Source organism: Hemicordylus capensis, chromosome 2 (genome assembly GCF_027244095.1).
Source record: "Hemicordylus capensis ecotype Gifberg chromosome 2, rHemCap1.1.pri, whole genome shotgun sequence".
In the NCBI taxonomy this organism is placed as follows: Eukaryota; Metazoa; Chordata; class Lepidosauria; order Squamata; family Cordylidae; genus Hemicordylus; species Hemicordylus capensis.
In genome coordinates, this window is record NC_069658.1 from 337,206,506 (window position 1) to 337,234,503 (window position 27,998).

General features: G+C 44.9%; 2 protein-coding genes across 11 annotated transcripts in view; one reads left to right on the forward strand and one right to left on the reverse strand.

Annotated features, from left to right (window-relative positions):
- Positions 1–15,542, forward strand: part of FAXDC2 (fatty acid hydroxylase domain containing 2) — a 38,811-nt gene extending 23,269 nt beyond the window's left edge. For all 4 annotated transcript variants that reach the window (XM_053293102.1, XM_053293107.1, XM_053293106.1 and 1 more), the window contains 4 exons: positions 7,010–7,212; positions 7,530–7,635; positions 12,089–12,255; positions 15,309–15,542. In XM_053293102.1, the coding sequence (XP_053149077.1) occupies positions 7,010–7,212; positions 7,530–7,635; positions 12,089–12,255; positions 15,309–15,465 (633 nt within the window). In that variant the 3' untranslated portion in view covers positions 15,466–15,542. The remainder of the gene's footprint in view (positions 1–7,009; positions 7,213–7,529; positions 7,636–12,088; positions 12,256–15,308) is intronic.
- Positions 15,543–17,370: 1,828 nt separating this feature from the next.
- LARP1 (La ribonucleoprotein 1, translational regulator) overlaps positions 17,371–27,998 on the reverse strand; it is a 108,127-nt gene continuing 97,499 nt past the window's right edge. For all 7 annotated transcript variants that reach the window (XM_053293096.1, XM_053293095.1, XM_053293101.1 and 4 more), the window contains exon 19: positions 17,371–23,363. In XM_053293096.1, the coding sequence (XP_053149071.1) occupies positions 23,118–23,363 (246 nt within the window). In that variant the 3' untranslated portion in view covers positions 17,371–23,117. The remainder of the gene's footprint in view (positions 23,364–27,998) is intronic.

The following is a 27,998-nucleotide window of genomic DNA, read 5'->3' on the forward strand; positions in this document are numbered from 1 at the left end:
AAGCCTGGGCGACTCCAACACCAAGTCCGAGACCAAGTCCGTCAGCTCAGTTAGGGACTCTGTTGAGCAGTGGGGCGATCGGTACACCAACAGAAGTCCCAGTCTATCCCTGGTCCCCAAACGTAAGTACACACATTTGATATGGTCTGATACTCTAACAGGGATCCTGGTAAGGGGGGTATTGTTCTTGTAGACCAAAGCCACTCCACCTCCCCGCCCCTGGTCCCTCACCCGCTCCTCAACAGAGTACCCTGGAGGGAGAAGCCGGGACCACACTGGGCCCCCAGCCTCCCGCAACCAGGTCTCTGTAACATACATACATACCAGGTCGGCACCTTCATCCAGAATCAAATCATGGATGGTTTCTGATTTGTTCTGGACCGACCTGGCATTACAGAGGAGCAAGGTGAGGTTCCATGGGTGGTCAGCACTGCTCCCCAAGGTCAAAGAGCTGGCAGGATAGCCAGAAGGGGAAACAGTTATTAGATTTCTATATTCCCTTCCCCTGTAATGGCCTGCTGACCTGCCAACGTTACTTCTTCTGTTCCCCACCACCACCGGAATGGCTGCCCCACAGTCAGTGGACTGTCTCCCCATCTCCAGATAAGCCCAGACACATCATACAAGTCCCTCTCCCAGGACAAATTAAAACAGAAGCCCCTTTATTAAAATGCCTCCCACATACAAATACCTGGGCCAAGAGACCTGGCCCTCTCCCTCGCTTTCCCCCCTGAACTGGCTCCCTCAAAGGGGTGACCCCCTTTGGTGTCACCCCGCTGGTAGCAACCCCACCAGTGGCGGGCCCGCCGCCACAGGCAGCGTTTTTATATACGGCCAGAGAGAGCTCCCTGGTCAGCTGACAGGCTGGAACTGCTGACACACTCCTGGCCCCGATCCTGCAAAGCAGCCAGAAGCCACAGTTCAACTGCCAAAGGCCACAGTTCTACAGGTCAGGCAGGGGACTGGCAGGTAGACTCGCCTTTCCCCTCTCCCTTTTTGTGTTTTTGTTTTTTTGACTGGGCCGTTGTCATATCTCAGTTTGTATCCATGGATAGCAATGCACTGCATATCTTCATATGGTGAGAGAGCTTGTGAATCTTGGATCGAGGATTATTCATTCCTTCAGATCCTTGAGATGTTGTTAACAAAGCATGTTGGAAAGTCTAGTCAAAAATTTAAGCAAAATACATAGAGGTTTATTTCCTCCTAGGGTCAGTCAGCAAAAATACCATTACCTCAGAACTTTCTACTATTGCTTCAGCAATTTATGGTTTGTGTTTTTTTATTTGTAGCATTGTAAACTGTTTCATTTTTTATGTCTTGGCAATTGTCTCGCCCACCCCCTCCTCACCATGTTCCATCACACTCCATCATAGCTTGCAAAGGTTTGACTATGCATCAGTTGTGAACTATAGCAGTAAGGCTACACAGAGATACACTCTCAGGCCATATTTGCATGTAACACGAAACAGGGAACATAGGCGAAACGGGGGGGGGGGGGCAGCCAGGGCACATACCCTGGGTGCCACTGTGGGGGGCGCCAGTGCCATGCTGCTCCCCACCCCCTCCCCAATTAATGATTTTTAAAAAAATATATCCTGTAGCCCCTTCGAGGGGCTTCCTAAAGGCCACGGTGTGTGTGTGTGTGTGTGTGTGTGTGTGTGTGTGTGTGTGTGTGTGTGTGTGTGTGATCCTGCAATGGTTCCCCCACCAGCCACTTAGATCACTGTCACAGCCCAGCCCGGTCTGATACAGAGATCAGTGTGGCAGCCATTTTGGAGGTTGCCACACATGCTCAAAAGACCTCTGCAAGGCCTAGAACCTTGCAGGGATCATTTGGGCATGTGCGACTGCCATTTTGGCTGCCGCACATGCTCAAATGGCCTCTGCAAGGCCTGGCAAGACCTAGAACCTCGCAGGGACCATTTGGGCATGTGCTACTGCCATTTTGGCTGCCTCACATGCTCAAATGGCCTCTGCAAGGCCCTAGTCTAGTTTTTCCCCTGATCTAGGGAGTTGGAAGAATGCAAACTTGAACTTGGCAATGGGCCCAAGTATTTAAAAAACAGATATAAATGGCACAAAATTAAGTGGACAAAACATCCCTTAAAAAGACAATGTTGGTTTAAGACCTTGTAAGCTGGCAAAACTAAAGGTTGCGGCGGGCGGGGGCGAGGCAAGGAATAAAATGGAAATATTCATTCGTATGCTGTTCAATTCTCTATACAGAGCTCTATCTTTATCTGCATATTTGTCAAGCAATCTGATTATAAGGTTTGTGGGATTTCAAACTTGGAAAGTGCCTGCCTTTAACTTGTGTGGTGCTTAAAAAAAACCAAAAACCTGCTGTAAGAATTCAGCTGTGCTAAAGACCCCTGTGGAAGGGGCCAAAGATAACAAGGATCCAGTCTGCTGCAGACATCAGTTTCTTCTTTAAGGTTATTTAGTATTAATTATAGTTCTTCATTGCATTTGATAGAATCCAGCTCGTGTAGGACAAGGGTTGTGGAATTACATGGGAACTGATGTAAGAACTCAAAGCAAGCATTACTCTTTTTACTGCTTTGAAATAATCATGCCTTCCACCTCAAATTTAACAAAACATTATAGAATAATTTGTTTTTGTTTTACTGGCAGACACCTTCTGCTTTGAAATGCCTTATGAAAAGAAGAAAATCAGCAAATAAAAATGCAATAATTAGAGGCTTTGCCTACTGAATTTCTACCTGTTGCTTAGGTTTAAAAATACAGCAGCATAATGTACAGGCTTCTTTGGAATGTATGTTATAAGAACATTTGTTCAAGCACTCAGTTTCTACCATGTCTTAACAATAGTTAGAGGTTTTTCTCAGGGCTGCTAACTAGATTTTTAAGTTGATCAGTCATTGGCATTTTAACTAATGCATCACTAAACTGATTTTAAATAAAGTTACAATTCTCCATAATGCCAACCTAGGTACTAGCAAAGTACCTAGATACTAGGTACTAGCATAAAGAGTCCCCTTTACTCACAAACCCACTGATAAAAATTTGCCATCACTAATTAAAATGAGCTCTCATAATTAACCTACTTAAACCAATTGAAGGCCTAACAATACTTGGAGGATGAGGGTGATTCTCACAATCATAAGGATTTAGATTAAAGAATTAATGATTCTTTACAATATTGTTGTAAAGATAAGAATTTATTACCTCATCAGTTTATTCCAGACATTCATTGAAAAGACAAGTTTTCTGAAAGATGTGTGTCAAATGTTAGGACAGGGGTGGGTGTGATTTCAGTACTTGCCCTAGACGCCATTTTACCTAGTTACACCCCTGACCGGGAGAATCCCTTCACTTTTGATTTCAAATGTGGGCAACAGGAGTTTAGAGAAAAAATGGACCCATGGTTTCCCTCCCTGGACTCCAATTTGTACCTTAGGTTTGAATTATGTTTCGCTGCCTGTACCTCTGGTTTGGCAGTGCCAGTGTTGCATCTGAACTCAGGCACTGCAGTTTCCCCCTTCTGCAATGCCCTTTGTTGAAGGGTGAAGCTCACCCCTCGGTCCAGGTGTTATTGGCTGCTGGGGCTGTCTTTCATTAAAGAAGGAATCCCTGGCAGCCAGTTCCCCCTCCTCTGCAGTCAGCAAGACTACAGAGAGGGAGTTCTCCATTTCATTTGAATGCGGGAGAGCAGAGGGAGGGGTGTGTGGAACATCTGAAGGCAGCCTCAGTGTCTCCTTAATTGAACTCCCTTACCACAAATCCAGAGCTTGGAAATGAGATAAAACCATTAAAGTAGGTATTTAACAGATGGAATGAGTACAAGACATGCTGAAATATCTTTATTGCCTATGAAATGTTTCAAACACTCAGTAAAGCCATATAGTATAGTACTTCTGGGACTGCACCACATCAGAATACAGGTATCTGATCTCTCACATCAAACACACCATGCACATACAATTAGTGCATTTAGGAGAGAAAAAATCTCCCTGCCTTGCTAGCTTTCCAAATGCAGAGAAACTTTGACATAAGGGACATTTGAGCATGCAATTTCCTACTTGCATTTTGAAGTGCTACAGCCTCAGGAAGATTATAATGTGCTTTCTCTGAAAATTTAAATAGGCTTTATCTTATCGATCCTTACATTTGCTACATGGCCTAAGCTTTCACAGTGCATAACAACTTGAAATCCAAATATCCTATGGCAAAACAGATGTAAGATGTCATACCAATGAAGCGTTTTGTATTAAGATAATGTCCAAGCTATGAAACGAACAATTTTAGCTACTGATGTTCATCTATTTATCTTTGGGACTGTGAACTAGCACCAACTTGCAGTAACAAAAAACAGGCCTGAATCAGTACGAAAAGGCAGCTCAATGGTTAATTTACATATTATGAAATGGTGCTAGCTTTCCTTAGAAGCAAACTGGAGCCAAGGCCCAAGAAGTGTAAATGGAACAAGAGCTGCCTTTTACTAGTAGAGAAGTCAGATTAGCATGTCCATGCTTGCTGATGAGATTAATAGCAACTGTTGTTCAACAACATTTTCTCCAACCCTAACTGGTTCATGTTCATCCCTACTGGTGAGGTCCAAGGGAAGGAAACCAAGGAATATGGCATCCGAAGTTTAGACTTAGGAGAAAGTGTTTTAGTAAGACTAGCGTGAGAAGGTATTTTCTCTGTGTGTGTTGCTTTGTATACCCAAGTATCTGCTCCTTGTAACTAACTACCTCAACTCTAACTTAGTAACTGATTACTTCAAGTGTCACCTGAGAACATCTGGGCGTTTCCAAAAACTCTTGTAACCATTAAGCTGTTTCTATTTGCAACCGATATGCTGAAGCCATATGGTGCGGGAGATGGCAATGGTAAACCCCTCCTGTATTCTACCAAAGACAACCACAGGGCTCTGTGGTCGCCAGGAGTCGACACCGACTCGACGGCACACTTTACCTAAGACGGACTAGTTTTTTGTAGTAAATTAATAAACTGTTTTTCTGTTTTACAAGCCCCCTTGGAGTGCTTGACTGACTCTGGGTGAGGGAAAGCCTCTAGTGTACATGGCCTCAAAAGGACTGTAAAGCTGCTACTTCCTCACTTAAACCTATATAAGTGGGACCACCTTTTTATATTTACCTGCTAGCAACGTGAAGAGAGAATACTGGAAACTTCTAGCATTCAGATGCCAGTTGGTGGTAATCTCTGTTAATAAAGGAATGCTTGGTGGCAGTGAGACAGTCTACTGGAGATTCCTTGTTTAATCTATATAATTAATTCTCTTAGCCGGCATGCGTGTCCAGGATTTGGTGGTGGAACTCTCACGACAGGCGAGAGGCCCGGCGGAGTGAGGAGGAGAGGGAGAAAAAAGTGCCAGTGGTGGCGGCTGGCTGGGCGGGAGGGCAGGCGGGCGGAGGGGGGGAAGAGAAAAGCGGCGGCGGGCTGGGGAGAAAAGCGGTCGGCGGGCGGGCAGGAGAGAAAGGTGGTGGCGGCCAGCAGGTGAGAGAAAAGTGGCGGGAGGGGGGAAGAAAAGCCGCAGCAGTGGGGGGGGCAGATGGGGTGGGGGAAAGAAAAACCGCGGCAGCAGGTCCCCTCTTGGCCGGCCACCACCTGGTGAGGCTCTGTGTGTGTGGAGGAACGGGAGGGGAGGAGGGCTAAAGAGCACAGGGCTGGAGGGAAGGGGAAGAGAGGAGAGACCAGGGCAGGAGGAAGAGGGAGGGGAAAACAGTCGGCCCCAAAGCGCCACACAGATGCTCTGTGCGGGGTCAGCTACTTAAATAATAAACCCAGTCAGCTCGCCAGGTAACAGGGAGGGGTGACTCAGCAATAATTCTTCTCACATGAGCTGGCTGGGTCTGTTTGCTTTGGCACATACAACTAGCACCTGAGAAGGTGTGGGAGCAAAGAGAGTTCTTTACCTTTCCTCTACCAGCTGGTATTCCCCGTAATATATGCTTCCCACCATTTTTGTTCTCACAAGTGTTCTGGACACATGTGGACCTCACAAACATAGCCTTGGAACCTAACAAATACATGCAGTTTGCTTTGTACAATGTGTGCATGCGTGCTGCGGAGACAGAGCAGTAGGGTAAGGGTTGAAGCATTTAAAGTACTTTAAAGTACTTACTCCCTCCTGCAGGTGCTGTCGGCCATCAGGGTTTCATTGCTCTCAGCTACGTAGTCTGCCCCTTAGTAATTGTAGCTTACGTGGCACACCAGGTGTGTGTTTCATATTAAAATGAAATCAGCAGCGGGGGCAGGGGAGACTTCAGGTTTGGCACTGCCACCTCCAAAGGCAGGGATGGCTTCTTTTCCTCAAGAGCAGTGAAATGGTTGAATCCTCCTTTCTTGCTCCGGGTGCTTATCCACCTTCCTAGTCTACTGGACCAAGCAGGATGCTGCTAAGAAAATAAGCAAATCTGGTAAAATAACCAAGAGGATAAGTTTCATCTGGCCCAGAGTCTCTCCCCTCCCCAAAATCCAATGCAGTTTCCCATGGGTCAGGAACTTACAAGAAAGCTCATCCACTTTTGTGAAAAAGTATATATATGCCGGTCGTAGTGGCTGATATTATCCGCAGCCCTCTGGCAATGGAAGGAGGGCTGTGAGTCCACCATAATTCATCACCATCCCTGTTCTGAAGGCTTCTTTGCACAGAGGACCAGGTGTGGAGGGGGAGGGGGAGTGATTTTTCACATCGTTCTCCTCCCTCCAAAAGCTTTTTCTACTTGCATAAGTCTGTTCCTGAAACCCTCTTTCCATCACCAGACAGCTGTGGATCATGTTGACCAAGGGCTTTATGCTAAGTTCCCCCAAAGGGAGTTGAATTTGACATGAAAACACAAATCCAAGGACAAGAGCTTAGAACACAGTGCCTCCTCATTTGGCTAGTGGAGAGGAAATGCTACTTGGTGCATTTTGGCCAACAAGCAGCTGCCTGCAAAGGTAGCTAGAGAAGCCTGGTGTGTGGGCAACAGTGCTATTCCACATGTCGCTGCAGGTTTATTTTACATCTCCCTAGGTTGACATAGCAAAGCTGAAGAATGCTATCTGCACGGCCCTGTTCAACTACGTTTTTATCTCGCTGCCCATGGTGGCGATCATGTTGCCCCTCATGAAACGGAGTGAACCATGCAGTCTGCGTCTGCCCACCTTCCACTGGTTTCTTTTTGAGCTGGCAATCTTTGCGCTTGTGGAAGAAGTGCTCTTCTATTACTTTCATCGGTAAGTGGCTCATTACCCCAAGGCAATAATTGGGATCCGTCCTGTGTTGGCTTCATGCGGCTCAGGTTAAAATTGGCGATAAGGCGTGCACCTCCTTCCCCCAATAAACCATTTCCATGTTTACTATAACAGGATGTGAAAGCATCTGGGTTCTAACTTGTAACAAAGGGTATGTCGCATAATTGAACAAGTGGCATAAAATACCATTTGCCATTCCCTCCTACTAGTTTTGCCTCATCTGCAGAGCTTCTGAGCTTAGATTTTCAGCTCACTTGTAAATGTAGAACAGAATGACTTTTTTGCTTCTCCCCTTGTAGGCTTGTTCATCACCCTCTCCTGTATAAACACATACATAAAAAACATCATGAATGGACAGCACCTATTGCCATTGTCGCTCTCTATGCTCACCCAGTAGAGCATTTGGTAAGTGGCTCTAACATTGGAAAAGAGTCAATTGACAGAGGAGAAAGTTGTTTTTTCTGACAGAGGAAAAACTTCAGAAGCTTGAGTCCACAAAGCAGAAGGGACATTAAAAACATCATTTCAGGAATACTTTAAAACCAAAATAGTGCTAAAACTGAAAGAAAAAGCCCCATGTGTATGGATCAGGTCCAGTGTAGTATCTACCAGCAGGGAGCTAGGTTTAAGGGGGAGCTGAGAAGAAGAGAAGATTGCATCTACGGTATTGGTCATTGTTGCTACCTTGAGTGAAGTTACATTCTCAACTGTCTTTGGAGAGACAGCAGTCCAGTCTCTTTGAGGATAGTCCCTTCCAACCAAACTTGTAGAAAATGAGGGACCATCCCTAGCCCCACCCCCAGACTAAAAATGACAACAAAGCTTCAAGATGGAATAACCTCGGCTGAGAGGGTGAGGTAGACAGTTCCTCTTTCAGGACCAGTGAACAAAGCAGGAAAATTAAGAATTAAAACCCACAGGGAGATCGCACAAGGAATTCCTAACTCTCTCTCTGGTTTCCAACTGAAAGAGTTGCTCAGATGTAGGACACAACTTTAAAAATGGTATGAGAGATGGAAATACTGTCTGAGAATAAGATTCACATGTAAAATATATATATTTTTGGATGCCTTCAGTGTCTGCTTGGAGATCTAAAAAGACACTGGCTGACTTACCACCAGGGGTGGAGCCACCATTGCACAAACGGGTTCAAAGAACCCGGGCCGCTGTGCCCCAGCCATGCCCATGTCACATGCAGGGGGTGAAGTTTTGCTCAGAAATGGGGCACAAGGCCCTGTTTGTGAACAAAACTCCACCCCCTGTATTTGACACCAGCCGCAGAGGGCATGGCGGGGGGGGGCAGTGGGTGGGACAGGAGCTGCCACTGGCCTCCCTACACACCTGCATACCGTGCAAGAATACACCAGCCTTGTAACATTGCATTTGTGCAATTTGCTTAAGTTGTGTAAATGAAAAGTTGTGCAATTTGTATTTCCAATGAACTTACTCTTTTGTAACACAATCTGTACCTTTTTTGTGTTTGAGCAAATTGCATACATGCAACATTACTAGACTGACATACTCTTGCACAACTTGTTGCAGTGTGAACAATAGGAACCTTCATCAAGTAAAAATAGTCCTAATCCTACATCTTTTGCAGCACACTTCTCCCAAGGATGCCTGCGCCGCTTTGGAAGCAGCTTAACTTTGTAATTCTGAGTAAACATTGGCATGGACATCTACTTGGCTGTTCTGAATAGGACCCTCTCAAGAGAGGATGCTGAAGTAGCAGTAATCTGCTCAGAATGGACCAAGATACTTTCTGCAGCCTGAAGATGTCAGGATATGTAACCAAGGTTAATGTTTACCCTAGCCAATGAGCCAAAATAGTGGTAGAGGCCCTTTATCCCATGGATAAAGGTTTTGAAGAACACAAACACAGCCACCTGCTTTTGAAAAAGCTTAATCCAATCAATAAGCATAATTTTGAAAAGATCTATTGAACACCATTATTTCTCTCTCTTTTTAATGAGTAGCTGAGGATGGAAGGAAGGCAATAAAGTCTCTTGAGGTCAGTGAAAAGTGAAGTTTATTTTAGAATTAAATGGAGAAGCAGGCTTCATGCCTACCTCATTGCTGAAAAAATTGCAACATAATTGACATGGCATCCAATTCTAAAAATCACTGTGCAGAGGTCATCGCCGGGACTCTTTTAAAGTATTTTCTGGAGCACTGGGTTGAATAGCTTAAATGGGAGAGCACTACTCAAGTGCATGGAAGTCTGTGCACTGTGAGCAGATGTGGATTTGTTGTCCCGAGACATATCTGGGGGATACAGGATCTACTAGAATCATTCAGGCACCAATCTCTTTTGGTCTGAGTCTGTTTGGTCTGAGTCTGGCTCCGCCTATAGAATTTCCAGAAGGTGGGTGTTGTCTCTGTCCATCTTTATTGAGGCACCCAAAGAGATGAGCACCTTACAGGTCTACAGATACACCCGATTCATGGGTGGCAGAGGCACTCTTACCCCTGGACATCCAGGCCAAAGTTCAGAGCCTCCACAGCCTTTGGGGCCCCCCAAATACTTTTTAGTCTGTCCTGGATGGTGTGGTCACCCTGCAAATTAAGCACCACCATGCTAAGCATGATGATGCTTAATTTGCAGGGTTGGGGCTTCCAAAGGCCTTTAGGTCCAGGCTCCAAAACTACCTAGGTGCACCTCTGATGGGAGACACTGACTGGTAGAATAATATTTATTTATGATTGGAGTACCGATTCTGAGCCAGTTGCAGAGATCAGATAGTTACTAAGCATAAAACAGGACTAAAATATAATCAGATGGATCAGTGGATGCAGGGGTACCCCCAGCAGTGAGGCAAGGTGAGAATGTTGCCTCAAGCAGCAGATTGGTGGAGGTACTGGGCCTGCTATCCCCCCACCCATGGGCCAAGATGACAAACGGCAAAGTTTGACCCGCCAGGGCTGCCGTGCACAGGAAAGGCACCCTGTGGGTGTTGGAGGCAGGTAGTTGTGCTGCCAGTCAGTGTAGACAGTGCTGAGCTAGATGGACCCATGGCCTGACTTGGTGTAAGGCAGCTTCCTGTGTTCCTATCTAACTCCTTAAAATACTATCCCAGTGTGTTGTAAGCACCCACATTCTGTTTTTAAGTAGTTGTACAACTGCTCACCTCTGCAACATCCGCAGGGCTGCTTTTCATACACACAGCAGTCCGGTGGGTCAGAAATTGTCACTGGAGTGCACGCCAGCCATCTTTTTTGCAGTATACTAGCTGCTGCCACTGCCCTTCCTCCCTCCCTGCCATGTCAGGCCCTCTGCCTGTTCAAAAGGCAGAAAGCAGGGTCACTGAAGGAGCAAGAAGTGTTGGAATACAGTTGAGTCCTGTCTCTGATGTACCCTCCTGAACCCCTATTCAGACATTGTTATATGTGCATACAGATGTCCGTACACATGTATGTTATTTGAATGACTGTACAATCTATATTCACTTTAGAGGGGAACCTAGCTACAGGCCCCCCACAAATACAGCACACAGATAGGAACTGTACTACTGTATGGACATTGATCATTATACATGGTGTGGATAAAATGGAAAGAATTTTCATCCCCCCCCCCCCACCAAACCCAATAGTATTAGAACTTGGTTTCATCTGTTGAAGCTAAATGCTGGGAGATTCAAGACAGGCAAAAGGAAGTACTTATTTATACAACATGCAAACTATAGGATTTGCTGCTGCCAGGTGTGATAGCCACCAATCTGTTTTGATTCTTTTAAAAAGGGATTTGACGGATTAGTGGAGGATAAGGCTATCAATCTCGACTAGCCTTGGTAGCTGTATATTTCCATCAGAAGCTGAGGTGGCATGCCCACAAGAGACTCTCTGCCACCTCAGAGGCTGGGGAAAGTCTAGGAGCTTAAGAGTGGTTCCTTGTCATCCTCTGGAAGTTTGATTAGAGACTGCCAGTTCAGAAGAAGCCTGCCTCCAACAGAATCATGTTTCCAAGGGGCAAGTTCCTGCAATGTGTTTTTGAGATAAGACGAAGTGCGGAGGGTGGTGAGGGGAGAAGAGAGACTTCAGAGCAAGTATCGCAAACTATTCTCTCCTGCCTGCAGCTGCTGCGTCTTATCTCAAGACAAATTTCTGTATGAGCAACACGGGGAAGTGGGAGGATTTACTGTGATAAACGGACTAACACTATAAATTCTCTGTGCCCACATTAACCACCTTAATGGCACAAGCCATCATCTTCAGGTGTTTGTTTATTTCATACATTTCTATACCGCCCGAAACCAAAGTCTCGGGGCGGTTCACAATCATTACGTTTTGATGTACATAATAAAGCAGGATGTACATGCAAGGTAGCCCTGCTTCTCTCCTTCTCCAGCTTATAAACTACTGCCACCCTCCAAAGAACGTACCAGCACTAGAAATCATGTCTAGCACCCCTCCCCCTTCGTCATCCATGGTGCTTCCTTTTTTCAAAAGCAAGCTTTACTCTGTCCAGATATCGCAAACATCTCCTCGACCTCCTGCTCTAAAGGTGCTTGATACTATTCTGCAGTTTTGCTGCAGCAGCTGGGTTCCACATACTGTAACAGCAACACTGGGACAGCATCCAGGACTTTGAGAGCAGGAGGGACAGGAGATGGTTTGGAGTCACACAGACACACCACAGGATACTCAGTGAAGCTTTAGGAGTGGATTTTCATGTGGAAGCACAAACATGTTCACAGACTAAGTGGTGTTTTGCTTCACATGGGTACCTGAGTAAATTTTCAGAACAGAATTAGTTCACCAGCCTATTATCTAGAAATATTTTCCAGTTTCCCTCAGCAAAGATTGGCTTAGGGGCTTGTCTGGACTTGCATGCATTCAACTTGATATGTTTGAATTCCAGGTTTCCAACATGCTGCCTGTGATTACTGGCCCAATCCTCATGGGATCTCATATTACTTCAATCATGGTTTGGTTCACTCTTGCCCTCCTGGCTAGCGCAATCTCACACTGCGGCTATCATTTGCCTTTCCTGCCCTCACCAGAATTCCACGACTTCCATCATCTCAAGTAACTCTTTGTGCCTTTACATACTAACTTTGTCTGCTCTTCTCAAAACACATCATATGTTTACTGACCTAAACTCCCAAGAGAGCAAGGAGCTGAGGGCTGGTGCTTCTGCTAAAATGCTGCCAGAGTCCTCATGAAGAGAAGCACAGATGAGGGACTCTCCCTACAGGGATGGATGAAAAAGATAGTTTCCCAGCCACAGGTGCAGTCCCAGAAGTAGCAGCACTGCTAGAAGCCATGCCGGCTGCCCAGATCTAGTTGGGGTGGTGGGGGGGGGGGGAGAAGGCACAGAAAAGGCATTCTAGTAGCAAACAGGTTGGTACTGGCTGCTGCCATGAGCAGCAGTTCAAGCTGCTTACAGGCATGGGTGGTTGGAGGGACCGGGGAGTCCCTTGTCTAGGTTTTCATTGCGTATGACACTAAAGAGGAACAGCTAACCCAACATGAAAAAGACTGCCCGGTCCAAGAGCTCCTGGGAGAATGACCACTATTCAGTCTTTCCAGATGGCAGTTTATTCCAACATGACCACTAATTCTTGCAGGGAAATTTATTTATTGTTTCTATATCAGCAAACACAAATGTCTCAAGGTGGCTTGCAAAAAACCAAACACAATAAAACCACAGAGGAACAATTAAAACACAATTAAAACCAATCATAATTTCAAAACAATATCAAAATAAAAACCAACTCACTAATTGGGATGAGGATCTTCACATTCATTTATTTTCAACAAATTTGAAACAAATATATGAAAAGATACTGGTGTTTCATTAATGTTTAGGCAGATCAACACCAGCATCTTTTCATACTACATTTATTTTAACGTTATCATGGAGGAAAATTGTGCAAGGAGGAAAATGTGTAACTGGAGACCATAGCACAACCTGTAGAGGTGTAGTTATCTGCCTAGGTAACATTTGGGAGGGTTGATCCTGCATGCCCGTGCACACTTTTCTTCCATTTCTTCCATCATGTAGTATTTCTCCCATTTTAAAAATACAGCAGATATTATGATCTTTAAACCCTCTAACCCTTATTGAGGATTTTTCATTTTTGCTCTTCCTGTCCTGTCAGCTTTCATTCAGACTTGAAGGAAATAGTTTCCCCCTTTCCCTCGCAAGCCTCTCCTCTCTCTGCCCACCCCAGGTCCCCACTAAACAATTGCTGCTGCTCTTGATTCAAAGTTGCAGAGAATGAGGAGACCACATAGGGGCATTAGATACATGGCTTCCCTCACGATTGTTCAGACTGCACAGGAATTTAAATGGCAAAAGCCAAGCCTCAGAACTTTATAAGTCTGCATGCAGAGAAATCTCATCACTTATCTGCATGGAATTCAGATGGCATATAGCCTTAGGGGTCTACCATGCATAACATGTTCATCTCATTCCAACCAAGAACACTCCAAAGTTATAACCATTACTGTAACTTCCCATTATAGCCTATGGCCAAAGCAAGACGAGGCAAGGTCAGCCAAGTATAGCAGTTGAGTAGCCCCTCTCTCTCTCAAGCTACAGCTCAATTGAATGCCCTCCCTTCCCCTAGTTTTATCCCCGATTTTTTAAAAAATGTATGCAGTATTTGCACTATGTCACCCCCCACATAATCAAAACAGCAATGTAACAAGATAAACCTGAAGAAACTGGTCACAACAGCAGAAAAGATACGGGTTTACTCCAATCCCACTAACTTCAATGGGACTTACTCCGAGGAAAGCATAGGACTGCAGCCAAGTCATTAGTGGGACCAGGGGCGTAGCGAGGGGAGACAGGACCTGTGTGTGCCCCTCTCCTTGGCGGCCCCTTGGAGTGAGGGAGATAATGAAGAAAATAGGGAGGGGCAGAGTTGGGGCCCCCACATTCTTTGAACCCATCCGCTCAATTATAGCTTACGCCCCTGAGTAGGACTATCAGGAAAGGGGAATGATTCAGTGCATTTTCAATAAGTGATTTATTAAGAAAACAGCAATGAAGTCCAAAGAACTAGGAGACAGAAAAATACATTCAAACATGGTTTCTTCAATTCCCAGCGCCACAGTAGTCTTGGCAGAAGTGGAGGTTGGCCAGGGATGGGGGAGAATTGCTGCAGAAGTTCAGTAAGCCAGAAGTGTGCTAAACTGGAGATCCTCAACAATATAAAAATTGGGGGGGTGGAAATGGGAGCTGGAGACCCTAGTCCATAAATGTTCCAACCCTCTGCCCCTAGTGTAGACAGAAAACAGTGGCATGAGCGAGCACAAGAACTGCTAGGTACATAAACCCAGCTGTGGTTCCACATGCAGTTCATTGGGCGTGCAGGCATGCATGCATACACACCCACCTCAGATCACCTGGTAAGAATCCCTAGACTCAACAGGGCTGCTAATCCTCTGCTGCCATGAATGCATCATGGAACGCAAGCAAGCTAAACCACCCCCTTCCCTACAGTGTTTCCCAAAAGGTTCTCCTATAGACCAGTGTTTCTCAACGTTTTTGGAGTCATGGACCGGTACATTCTTTGTGCGCAGTTTCCCAGACCAGCAGTTAGTAAAGGGGTCACCCCCCACCTCGCCCCCCACCCCCAGGCACCCCCCAAAACAATTTCAAGCCGGGGGGGGCACCGCTGCTGCGAACTCTCCAGAGCTCATTTCTAGGCGGGCAGCCCTCACTGCTGGGATTACACTCATTTAGCTTCTTCGAAATGAACATTACCCCAGCCGTAGAAAAGAGCTCCGGAGAGCTCCCAGCAACGGAGGCCCCCACCAGCTCGAAATTGTTTCGTGGGGGGATTAATTCTTCATGGACCAGCACAGACCGGCACTCAACTGCTCATGGACCGGCACTGGTCCATGGACCGGTGGTTGAGAAACACTGCTATAGACAACAGTCACGTCTTTCCAACAGCAGAATGAGAGTTTCAGAGCAAACAATGGGAATGAATATAAGAGGGCAAAGGCTACTGAGCAGATGTGAGGAAATGACTCATATAGAAGAGAAGCTTCTGCGCTCTCATACCATGCTCATTAACCTCTAGCATTGTCTCCCCCACTCCCCTTTTGCTCTTTACCACCAGGTTCAACCAGTGCTATGGGGTTTTGGGGGTGCTGGATCGCCTGCATGGAACAGACACATTATTCAAGCAAACAAAATCCTATCAGCGACACTTTATCATGCTGGGCCTCACTCCTCTCACAGAATGCATCCCTGACTCTCCCAAGAAATCAGAATGACATCACTTCTCCAAACACCACTAACCTTGTTCAAAATGTTGTGCCTTTTGAAAGGAATTAAACACTCATGAGACACTCATGTTTGCACAAATCCATGATAGGAGGAATGCAGAGATCCATAAAGATGCTTTGAGTGATCAAGAAAACGGACAGCCATGGTTCTATTAGTTGTGGATGCACAGTTGGTTTTACTATGCTGTTGTAAAGCGCCCTGAGCCATTTTGGAAGAGTGGTATATCAATCAATCAATCAATCAATCAATCAATCAATCAAGTAAACATTGTAGACTGGAAAAGGTGCCGAAGAGGGCAACCAAGATGATCAGCAGCTTGGAGCTTCCTTACAAGGCAAGGCTACAGCATCCATCTGGGGCTTTTTAGTTTGGAAAAGAGGCAACTATGGAGACATGACAGAGTTGTATAAAATTATGCATGGAGTAAGGTTTCTTAACCTTGGGCCCCCAGATGTTGCTGGACTACAACTCCCATCATCCCTAGACATGACCTTTGTGGCTGAGGATGATGGGAGTTGTAGTCCAACAACATCTGGGGACCCAAGGTTAAGAAACCTTGGAGTAGTGTGAAGAGAGAATTTTTTTCTCCCTCTCTCACAACACTAGGGGCCATCCCATGAAACTGAAGGCCAGGAAATTTAGGACCAACAAAAGGAAGTACTTTTTCACACAACACATAATCTATGGAACTCTCTGCCATGACATGTGGTTGTGTGGCCACTAGCTTGGGTGGCTTTAAATGGGGCTTAGACAAGTTCATGGAGGACAGGTCTAAGAATGGCTACTAGTTTGGTGGCTAGAGGCCACCTCCAGCCTCAGAGGCACGATGCCTCTGAATACCAGCTGCCGGCGAGCAGCAGCGAGAGAGAGGGCGTGCCCTCACCTCTTGCCTGTGGACTTTCCAGAGGCATCTGGTAGTCCACTGTGTGAAACAGGACACTGGACTAGATAGGTCGTGGGCCTAATCCAACAGGGCTGTTCTTATGCCAGGAGTAGCCTTAATTGTTACCAGAATTATCACCTACTAGGTAATCTTGTTACCTTAAGTGGCGCAAAGGGGAAATTCTTGACTAACAAGCAGAAAGTTGCCAGTTTGAATCCCTGCTGGTACTATTTCGGGCAGCAGCAATATAGGAAGATGCTGAAAGGTATCATCTACTGCATGGGAACTGGCAATGGTAAACCCCTCCTGTATTCTACCAAAGAAAACCACAGGGCTCTGTGGGTGCCCGGAGTTGAAACTGACTTGACGGCACACTTTACCTTTAGGTAATCCTAGAGGAGGCAGCAAATGGTTATAATTAATACAGCATGAAATTGTGTCCTACTTTCATTCAGGCCTAGTTCCCAATCAACAAATGAGGTGGCAAAACTGCACCAGACGCCCTGCAAAGGTTTTCATTATGAAATGCTCTCTCCCCTTCCTGCCAGCACCTGGCCCCTTTCCTTCAGGGAGAGCATGCTAGGCTAGAACCTCTTCTCCTTGCCATCTAGTTTGCTACATGTAGGCTCTTTTGTTGTAGTGATTGAGTAATTCCTGATCCAAGCCCAAACTTACATCCTGAAGTGGTAAATCCAGCCACAGGTGATCACCTGCAAGAACTAGACCCCCCCGAGTAAATTTGACTTCTTCTTTTTTTGAAATAGTGGAAATAACAAAGGCAGCCAGAAATTCCACTCAACAACATTATACTGACGGTGGACAAAAGGCTCAGCACGCAACTGCTACCAGAAGTGGCAGCTCTGCTTCTGATCTCATCTGCAGCGCAATGGTACTGTTTTGGCTCTTCCCTGTGTCCTCACAACACACGCTTCTCTGTCTCATGTTCCACATCTGATTGTCATTGACAGCAATAGCCTAAAAGCAGGTATAAAAGAGCGCAAACTACATGGTCTTTTGAGGTTTTTATTTTTATACATTTTTGTATTAAAAAGGAAAAAGCATAATTACCACAAATTACAAAGGACTAAAGCACTACTAGAATAATGAGTCACATCAGCCTAGAAAGCAGATACTCTGAATAATATTACTGTTTATAATACAGGCTCTCATTCAAGTATTTTACATTTTTTTTCCTCTTCCTTTTTCTCCCCAAATGTGATGTGATGATCCTAGCACATGAGTTAAGAATTACATACTATTAACAAGAGATGGGATTGTGTATAGTGGACCATATTAACAAGATTTTTTTCCTCCCAGGTGATATGGTAACAGTTTTTAAGGTTTACTTCAAGAATAAATACAGTTGAAAGTGATTGCAAACACTTTTGGGGTTTTTTGTTTTAGCAAGAACGGGCGAGGGTGGAGTACGCACACACAAAACGGTCTGCTCACAGAGAGCAGGCATACCAAATTGATGTTCTTTTCCACTGTGACCGAGTCATCAGATACCTATACAAAACAATCATTTAAATCTTTTGCAGTTTGCTTATGCAAAGTTTTTAGCAGCTTAATACAGACTTCACACAACGAAACTTCGACCCTTACCATTTAAAGCTCAGCGTTGACTTTTGAGTCACAGTTTCACAGGCCGGAGATCCCAACCATCAGGGTAGTGCACTACTGCAAGGAGAAAGCCAACGAGAAGAGGAGGAACCAGCCATTTCTGTTCCACAGCCACACAATGCTACTGCAGCAGGAAGGCTTTGGTGGACAAATGCTTCTGCCAAGGGCATCAATATCCCTGGCCCCAAGGGACGTCAGTGGCCCAGGCCACCCTGTTATACCAAGATTTATATTCTGGGAGGGAGGATGAATAGATGTAGGAACAATACCATTGAGGAAATAAACAATGGAGGGCAACAGAAGGCCATCAGACTTGGAAGAACAGTCTGTAAAACCACACAGAAATGGTTTTAAACCTTTCCATGCCTCCAACCATAGGGTGTCCTTATCACAGATACATCGGTCCTATGTTCAAGTGTCTTCAGAAAGTGAAAATGTAAACTAACAAAAATGACTTCCTTAGAATTTATTAAAAAACCACTTTGTCCAAACCCATGTTAATGAGATGAAATTTCCCACCACCCTCCATAAAGCCACTCATATATGATTTTTTTTAAAAAACTGAAGCATTTAATAACATAGCTACCCATCCCTTCTAAAAACCTAGCTGATTCTTAAAACGTTATTGACAAATCCAAGTCTTAGAAGAGGATCCATGTGGAGAGAACAGAGCACAGCAGAGTTTGCTGCATTAATTGATTATTTTTGCTTAACCAAAAAATAATAATAATGAGGAAGGCATGAATGATGGCTCCCATCCCATTACTCTATAAAAATTGATGTATGGCGGAGTACTGAGGTTACTGTGTCAGGAGTTAACAGTACAGTTAACCAATCAGAAGCAAGATAGGCAAGTGCATAACTTTGAAGGAATACAACTACAAACAAAACAAAGGTAGGAAAGGACACACAGGAAAGGGTAAAAAGAAAAAAGAACAGGACAGACAGAGCACTAGCACTTAGTAACAATAAAGGTCTCATTTTCACTGTCAAATGCTAAACCAAACGTCAGGAACCTCAGCAAAATATACCTTTAAGGAAACAACTACACCAGTTATCCGGGATGAAACAAACTTTTCAGACACCGTTTTGCTTATGATAAGAAAGCCAGCCCTTTGGGAAACACTCACTTTCTCTGCTTTGACAGTAGCCTCACATGCTGATAGCAGGTGATGTCCTAAATGCAATACAGCTGAGCAATTCTCATCCCAGAAGGTACAACCACTTTAGGCATCAGAGCACGGGAGATCACTGTCTCTTGAACTTGGTCCATTTTGAAAACCAACACAAATGGAAACAAAACTATTACAATGTAGGGAGTCCCTTTAACATACGTTTTCTTCTCAAATGATATAGTGACAAGAACCACCTTCTCTGCTGGGAAAGCTTGAGCCAGAAGCTATATCTTCTCTTCCATATTTTTTGTAGATACAGAGTGGAGAGAAGAGACTTGTTTAACCAGTAGCCATGCAAAGCATCTGCCTCGAGATTGCTCCCTGTATACAGCACAAGGAACAAATACCTATAGTTCTAGGATTAGCACCACAACCTCTTGCCACTGTACAGCCATGGCACTGAATAAGCAAGTACGTGATGGTGACATGCCTACAAACAGAGCTGCAAAAGGCCAGGGTTCCTTCAACAGCAAGTATCTTATCTACTGTTCAAGGGACAAGCTGAAGATCACCTTGTGATCTGCCCTTATGGTACATCCAGGAAGGGCCACATCAGCATCAGTGTGCTGATTCGTAGAGATTATAGCCCTGTCACATTCACCTTCTTCCTTCCCATGTACTACCCTTGCCTTAAGATACCTTCTAAACACTATGAAAGTGTGCACTTCTGCATCACCACTGACATTTTTCTCTTTTGCTTTCAGTTCTTCAGCAGGGATAAGCAGCATATCAACCAGAGAAGCTAGCCCTAAACCACTGGAGTGAACTTTCAATACCATTTCCTTTTTAAGAGAAAAGCTTTCCCCCCTAATAAATGCATTGGTTATCTTACTACTGGATCAGGGCCTGAACACTTGCTCCTTGTCACTGCATCATGAGCAACAGCTCAACACATTTTGCCTTATTTATATCTGTATTGTGATGAAGATAACAAGATTAATATGCTAGAATATTTCTCAGTCTCTACAAACTGAAATCCAGCCAGATTTCCAAGGAAAGAGGAGCTGAGCATGTAGAGCTGGAAAAACCCAAAGCTAGCAGTGAAAGTCCAGACTATTCAGTTCCATGGGAGCACGCCTCTACTGTTGCAATACACTCAGCAAGATGAGTGGGTACTGTCACACCTGGTGGACAAGTGAAAACTGGCTTTTATTTTCATACCTTTTAATGTTACATGACAGGCTGAGGATTTGTCTAACACATCCCCCCACCAAAAAACCCCACCACAACACCCACACAAGCTACTCAGCCATGATGGAACCACAGGCTGTGCTTTAACTGCATGGTCTCCCAAAAGTGCTCCATAACAGACTCCTATCAACAGCATGCTCAACACAGCTAAAAAGGAAACAATGTTAGCTTGACAGAATAGACCCTAGGCAGTAAGCCTCATCTCCTCAATTATCTACACTTGCAGTACCAACACACAGGATGAATAAGTCAACTAACATCTCCCGCACCCCTAAAGGCATAAATATTTGCTCTAAATGGCTGAACAGCAGGCACAGAGTACCCTTTTCTGATACAGGCCTCACAGCCACACTTGTTGCATCATGCACTACGCATGTGAGAAACAAGCCTGGAACATAAAGCTGAAAATGTATTGAAGACTTCTCTTTTCCCTCTCCACACCCTGACTAGTTTGGATCCATGCTCATGCAAGGGAGCTTTTCTGCTCACTGTTCTGCCAACTGCCTCCATATCTCCCCAAAACTCCCTCCCAAAGGTGGCTTACTCTCCTGAGCAGCTTTTCAAGGATACAAGGGATTCAAAGAGCTAAGAGAGAAATTGGCAAAAAGAGAGAGAGAGAAAAGGCAGAAAAACCATGCATAGAAGCACCTTCCTCTCACACATTTGGGGGGAAGAGGGAGAAGAGGGATATTTGGGGCCAAGCCATGTTGTGTAGGACCAGATGAATGGGACTGTGCCATTTCTGCAACCAACATGGTGCCCCTTTCAGAGTCATGACAACCTGAGGGGACCCAATGACCAAGTAATCTCAGATCTTCCTTTCCCCACAGAATTATCTGGCTTTCAGAGAAAGGACAATACTCTAGGGAGACAAAATGCGGGAAACAAAGATATCTGAAAAACTGCCCATATGCATACACTTCCATCTTTTCTGAAGTTCACTCCTACAGCTCCAGTACCAGCTGTTTTTACAATGTCAAGAGCCATGTAGGCACACACTGAACTCTCAGACTTTGCTCCAGCAACTAACCCAAGTGCAGCCAAGTCAAGCGTGGTGCTTTGTATAAAGTCCTATGACACAGTATGAATGGACACGGTTCCAATACATGAAGTGATCTTATGATTCAAGACGATCAAGGTGTCTGTAGCTAGGGAAGAGTCTAAACAGCAGTGTCCTCCTTGGCTACATGGTCAACCCAGGGAAGGAAGGCAGGCTAGCACGCCAGTCTTAAAAGTGTCTACAGAGAGGGAAGTCTGCATAATAAAGTTAACACTTAGCAAGCTGCGTCTGATTTGGAAGCCACCACAAAAAAGAAAAACCTCTCGCACTGTTTGCTTTAAAGCCGATTTTTCCATGTAGACATTCTTCAACCACATATGTCATGAGCAAGGAAGTGCTCCCATGAATCCTCCCTGTGCAAATTACCCACTGCTGGTACATCTGCCTGCCTGCCCTGGGAGAGGAAGGAGTTCATGAGATGAACAGGCTAGCTCCTGGTCTGCCCTGGTGGGGGAGGAAAATGGCAGTGCACCTGGAGGTCTGAGTGAGGCAATAGCGTGTGTAGTAGTTGTAGCAGGAAGGGCACTCTTAACAGTTGATAGATGTACGCTGGCATCAACTACACAATAGCAATGTCTGAGACTGAAGTGCCCGCAGCAGCTCCTGCTCCAGAAGGAAACTGTCCATGTGGATTGAACCAACATTCACCTAGATGTGATAGTACTGCTCCAGAGTCAAAGCCCATCACAGCTGGGTCTGAGGGGAGATCACCAGCCATTGCAGACAGGGTCCAGAGGAACAGCAGAGACTACTACCGCCTGGCAGAGTCCCAAAACAGACGCCATGCTCCAGACGTGTTCAGAGAAGTCAGGGATGCTTCCAAGTTCCTAACTCCACAATAAGGCAACTCATTATTTTCAAGGAAGGAAGCAAAGAAACAGACTTTTTTGTTTTGTTTTTCTTTTTGATAAGGTTTTTGTGATTTTTTTTTGTTTTGTTTTGTAAGAGAAAGCTCTTTCAGCAAAGTTTCATCTCATCATGAGATTAGCAATCCTATGTGAGGGGAGACACTGTGCAAGTTTTTGTTCTGCCCATCACACAAAAGGAACTGGGCAACCCCAATGCAATGTGGGTCCATGTTCAGCCAGGGTCCTTTGGTTGACTTCCAGTAGTCAGTCTATGATGGAAAGGATGAGCAGATGGAAGGGAGCCATAACAGAAATGACACTGGTGACAGTGGCAAGGGACTCCTTGTGCCTGGTTGTATCTGGAATGGGAGGTGCCTGCTGGGCACGGAAAGCCAAAGGGCCAGGTTTCACAGGGAACCTCATGGTTGTGCCCAACCCCTCCAACTTTCCAAGTGGGCTGCATAGTTGATCAGTGTCCAGTAGGAGGAAAAGGAGCTGGATCATGTGGCTGCATGATGCAGAATGGTTTTGGTTTATCCAAACAAACTTCTTCTATCAATAATTTAAAACTTGATATATATATAATATATATATATATATATTTATAAAAATCTCTCCCTTCCCAACCCAACCCCTGAAAGGCGCTAAGACATGAAAACGTGAGGATCTGGCTCCAATTAATGACTTAATCACAGCGAGGAAAAAGATGTTTTCAACTTGGATCACCTCGTCGTTCCAGCTAACAAGAGACATAATGTGCGTTGTAGTCCCCACCTCCCGCAAGCAGCCTGCTCTTGGGTGCCCACATTCCAACTCCCTTTGCGTCCCTGCCCCCTTTCCATTGGAAGTTCTGGTGTGTCTACTTCCCCATTGTTTGAGTTTCCACAGTTGCTGTGGAAACCGCTTGTGGCTGGCTCAGGTTTTTGGCATCCTCCTGCACAGGCTGGCTAAATGAGGTGGGGACTTGGCTGGATGAGACAAAGACTTGATTGTACAGGGTCTGGCTGACTGGTTTGCTGGAAGACTGGGATGGGTATCGCTTCCTTCCTTCTACTCCCGACGTCAACGGGTATCTTTTGTGGCCACCTTCTTCTCCTATAGGGGGCTGAAACAGAAATAACCATTTTAATTATAGAGCACTTGGGCAACCCCTTCAAGCACTCCTCATTCCGAGACACACCATGCATTTTTGGCTGCCTTTTCTTTTTAAGAAAATCTTTCCCCATCTCTTCAAATCCTACTTGTTTGAGTTCGTGTGTCCTCGACTGGTGGATGTGCATGCAGTGAAGTCTCAGTCAGAATTTACTGTGGTAGCTAACAGTCCTCACATCTGTTCCATTCTCCAGTCACATCCACCAGCAGAGGAGATGGCTAAGAGCAGCAAGGAAAGATGTAGCAGAGCGGGCATAAAAGCAAGAGGATTGAAGGTGGAGGCAATCAGTGCTGAGTTCAGAAACTAGCCTCCCTCAGTGTCCAAAACTCTCCCAAACTGGGACTAGTTCCTGCATATGCCTTCAACACACACAAAAAACCCCTCTCCTCTGAAACTCTACTCTACCTCCAGTTTGGCGTCTTATAATTTACACAAAAAGTAGAGAGTCGGATCTTACCACTGTTTTACTATCATCTGTCCAACATGAAGCTATTTTTATTCCCTTATACATAATCTGTTGCTTTGCCTGGGGGCTGAGGGGAAAGACACAAAATAGTAAAATGATTGGTTTGAATACGAGAGTTTACTGTTGCCCTCTGAAAGGGGTATTCAGTGGAAGCTGTAAGCCAGTGATTCTCAAACTTGGGTCCTCAGGTGTTATTGGACTTCAACTCCCATAATCCCCAGCCTCAGTGGCCTTTGGTTGGGGATTATGGGAGTTGAAGTCCAATAACACCTGAGGACCCAAGTTTGAGAATCACTGCTGTAAGCAATCCCGCAGATACACACTGACAAGAGCTTCAGAGTCACAGTTCTATAAGAAGGAGGTACTGTATTTCAAACACTTTTAAAAAGGAGTCCCTCACTGTATACTGGATCAGTATGGAGAATAGTTAGGTTACTTAACCTGTAACTGTACTTCTCGTAGTGGTCTTATATTCTTATTAAGAGGGGTTTGGATAACTTCATGGAGGAGAGGTCTGTCAACGGCTGTTAGTCAGAGGGCTATAGGCCACCTCCAGCCTCAAATGCCTCTGAGTATCAGTTGCAGGGGAGTAACAGCAGGAGAGAGGGCATGCCCTCAGCTCCTGCCTGTAAGCTCCCACTGGCATCTGGTGGGCCACAGTGTGAAACAGGATGCTGGACTAGATGGGTCATGGCCTGATCCAGCAGGGCTGTTCTTATGTCCACTGTACATTCACTCTAAGGAATTCTGCACAGGTGCAGGCCACACTTCGGAACCGTCCAGAACTAATCCCATTTTTGGTGGTAACTGCACCCCCTCATACTAACAGAAGCACTTACCTGACCACTCCCTCAGTCTCTGATCACCACATAGTACCTTAAAAGTGACCGCTGCAGTGGGGAGGAGGGAGGGTCGTGTGAATGGACAAGAACCACAGTTACAGGTAAGTAACCTAATTTTCTCTGCAGCAGTCCTATTGTCCAGTCACAGTAAGGAGACTAGTGAGCTAACTTGGCTGGTGGGTAAAGCGGGCATCTGTGTGGCTCCTACTGTAGGACTGTATTCAAGATTGCTCTTCCAAACTGCAAGTGACCCCGGGACTTGGTGTCGAGAGTGTAGTGCCGGGCATACGAAAGTGGTCCGCTCTACATTACTGCCCTACAATTGTGTCCAGTGGCACTCCTTGGAGAAAGACTGTGGAGATCACTAAGGCTCCTGTTGAATAGACATGGATGGTGTTAGGTAGGTCCCCTTTAGCTAGGATATAAGCCAGTTTGATTGTGGAGGGGATCCATGCTGAAAGGCATTGACAGGAGATCTAATTCCCTTTATGAGGGCCAGCAAAGCAGATGAAGAGGGCAGTAGACTGTCTAAAGGCCCTGCTCAGTCTAAGTAGAAGGATAAGGTGTGATTGACATCCAAGTTATGCCAGGAGCGTTCTGAGTCCAAAGATGGATTAGGAAAGGCGACAAACAGGCAGACATCTTGGTAGACATGGTACTGTGAAACCACCTTTGCTAAGTATGTAGCATCCAGATGGAGAAGCACTTTGTCTTGTTACGGCTGCAAATGTCGGTCACACAATGATTTATTTTGGTTTTCCCATAGCTATGTTAGTGCACTCCCTACTGAGAACACAAGTGTCATACTCTATATCTCTTATATTTACAAACTTTAGTCATAAATGGCTTCTGCATGAAAATGTTCATTATTATGCTGCTAATTACCTGCATTTTGGCATATGTCCAGTATGATAAATAGTTATGTTTTCAACAATTGTTAAGTTGTTTTGTGATTAGTACCTACCACAGTCAGCACACCTTCGATCTTGATTACAATCGATTGCTAATAGGTATAAAAGCAAGGTTGTAAGTGACTGAAGTAAGAGCAAGCTTTGCACCTACTGTTACAAGAGCATTTTTGATAAATCAGAGGTAGCACAATAGTAAGTGCTATACGTTGCTGACTTGTTGTGGTTTGTTGTAATAGTCTTTTGATAAGGTTTTTATCTTTATATCCCTCACCAGTTGAGTATTTCTTCAGCTAAAATCTTTTTGAGATAAGAATGGTTCTACTACATTTGACAATACAAGAAGTTCTTTCCTTAAACTTCCTGTTCAATTTCATCTATATGATAAAGGTTATGAAGTATCCCTTGTAGGGATACATTGGGGAGATATGTTTTTGAAACATGTTAAGAGGTTTAAATAATGACTGAGTTTCATTTCTCAGAATATAAATTTTTTTGAGTATATTGATACATTTCAATTTACAAGGTCCACATCCATCATCAGTTGACAAAGAATCACCTCAAAATGGAGGTTCAACCGGTCACCATAATGTGTGGACGTTTTTACCATCAATTTAGCTATAGACTTTATTTGCTGTGTTTTGATATACAGTCCATGGACTCTATCTTTCATACAGTTATTTCTACTGTGGATTCTATCGTCGTCGTATATATCATTGTTCATTTATACCCAACTGATTCATATTGAATACACTTTTCAATATAGCATTTTCCATCATATTGTGATTTTTTTCCCTATCTACTGGCTAATTTCGTGGGGGATCTTTTCGGTTCTTTTTGTGGCAATGAAGATACTGTCAGAGTTCTTTGAATTTTTCAGAGCACTCTTGACATTAGAGGAAATGGGACAAACATGTATAAGAGTTCTGAAGTCCAGGGGAGCAGGAAGGCTTCCCCAAGTTTGGTTCGCTTCCCCTCCCCCAGCCATTGCATTGACCATTAATACAAGTACAGATTTCCCCAAGAGGGGCAGGAATGCCCGTGTGGTCTTCCATACAGCGAGGAGTTCTAGATGGTTGATGTGAAAAGCAAGCTCGAGGTTGGGCCAGTAACGTGATACACTCCTTTCCTTGCAATACACCCCCCATCCTGAGTTAAATAGTGTGAGGCTTGGTGGGTTATACACAAAGGGATGGCCTTTCTGTAAGCTGGAGTGCCTTGTCCAACAGCAGATTGAGTGTCCTGGCACTCTGGATATTAGGAACATGTCTTTTGGGTGGTTCCTTTGTGAGCAGAAGGCAGAGACACCACACTTGCAGTGGTCACATTTGCAGGCACACTAGGGAGCAAGATGGCCATAGCTGAAACAATGACCCCTAATAGTTTTTAATGGAGTGCACCATGTGGACCCTTGAGGTTATGAGCTGGTGCGCCATTGTTCTGATATTGGTGATCCCATGCTGTGGCAAGGTGGGCAGCATGGACGGAGAGTTGAGTAGAGACCCGATGAAGAATTCTATGGATGTTGTGGAGGTAAGCTTGGACTTCTCCCAATTTACCTGCAATCCTAGCTCTTCTAGTAACTGTAGGGTTGTGTTGATGTGCTGGCGGAGTTCCTGTTCCAATTGCGCCACTAGGAGCCAAGAACTGAAAGAGTCAGATGAATTGCTGGCATAGGTCAGATGGATTGCTACCATGGCCATACACTTGGTAAATACTTGTGGAGAAGCCAACTGGCAAGACCATGTATTGGCAGATCTTGTTCTCTATGCAGAACTGCAGATACTTCTTATGGATAGGGCCGATGGAGATATGGAACCACACATTTTTGAGATCTATTGATGCAAACCAGTTTCGAACAAGTAGTTGCAGGATGTGACTGAGTGTAAACATCCAGAAAAGATGAGAACAGATGAAGTCGTTGAGGCTGCAGATAGGATAGAATCCAGGATAGGTTGTAGTCCTCCATCCCTCTTAGCGATCATAAGGTAGTGAGAGTAGAAACTGTAGTGGATGTTGTGGCACAGTGTTTGTATGACATCTTTCTCCAACAGGTTATGCACTCTTGCTAACTGAGCGGACATCAAAAAACTTGTGAGCGCATGCACACATTAGAGGGAACACTGGTTAGCACCCATTGATCTGTGATTATATTCTGCCACGCTTCTGCTTAAGGAACAAGTCTGGATCCCGATAGTATCGTATCAGGTTCGTTTAAGGTAAGTAGTCTTGGGCTTTTATGCGGATCTTGGGAATCTGTGTGGTGGTCTTCCAAAAGGAGCTGCAAGGACTGATATCTGTTCTGTCTCTAGTCATGTGGACAGAAAGCTTGGTAGGAAGTCTTCTGTTTGAATTGTGATGGCCAAATGCG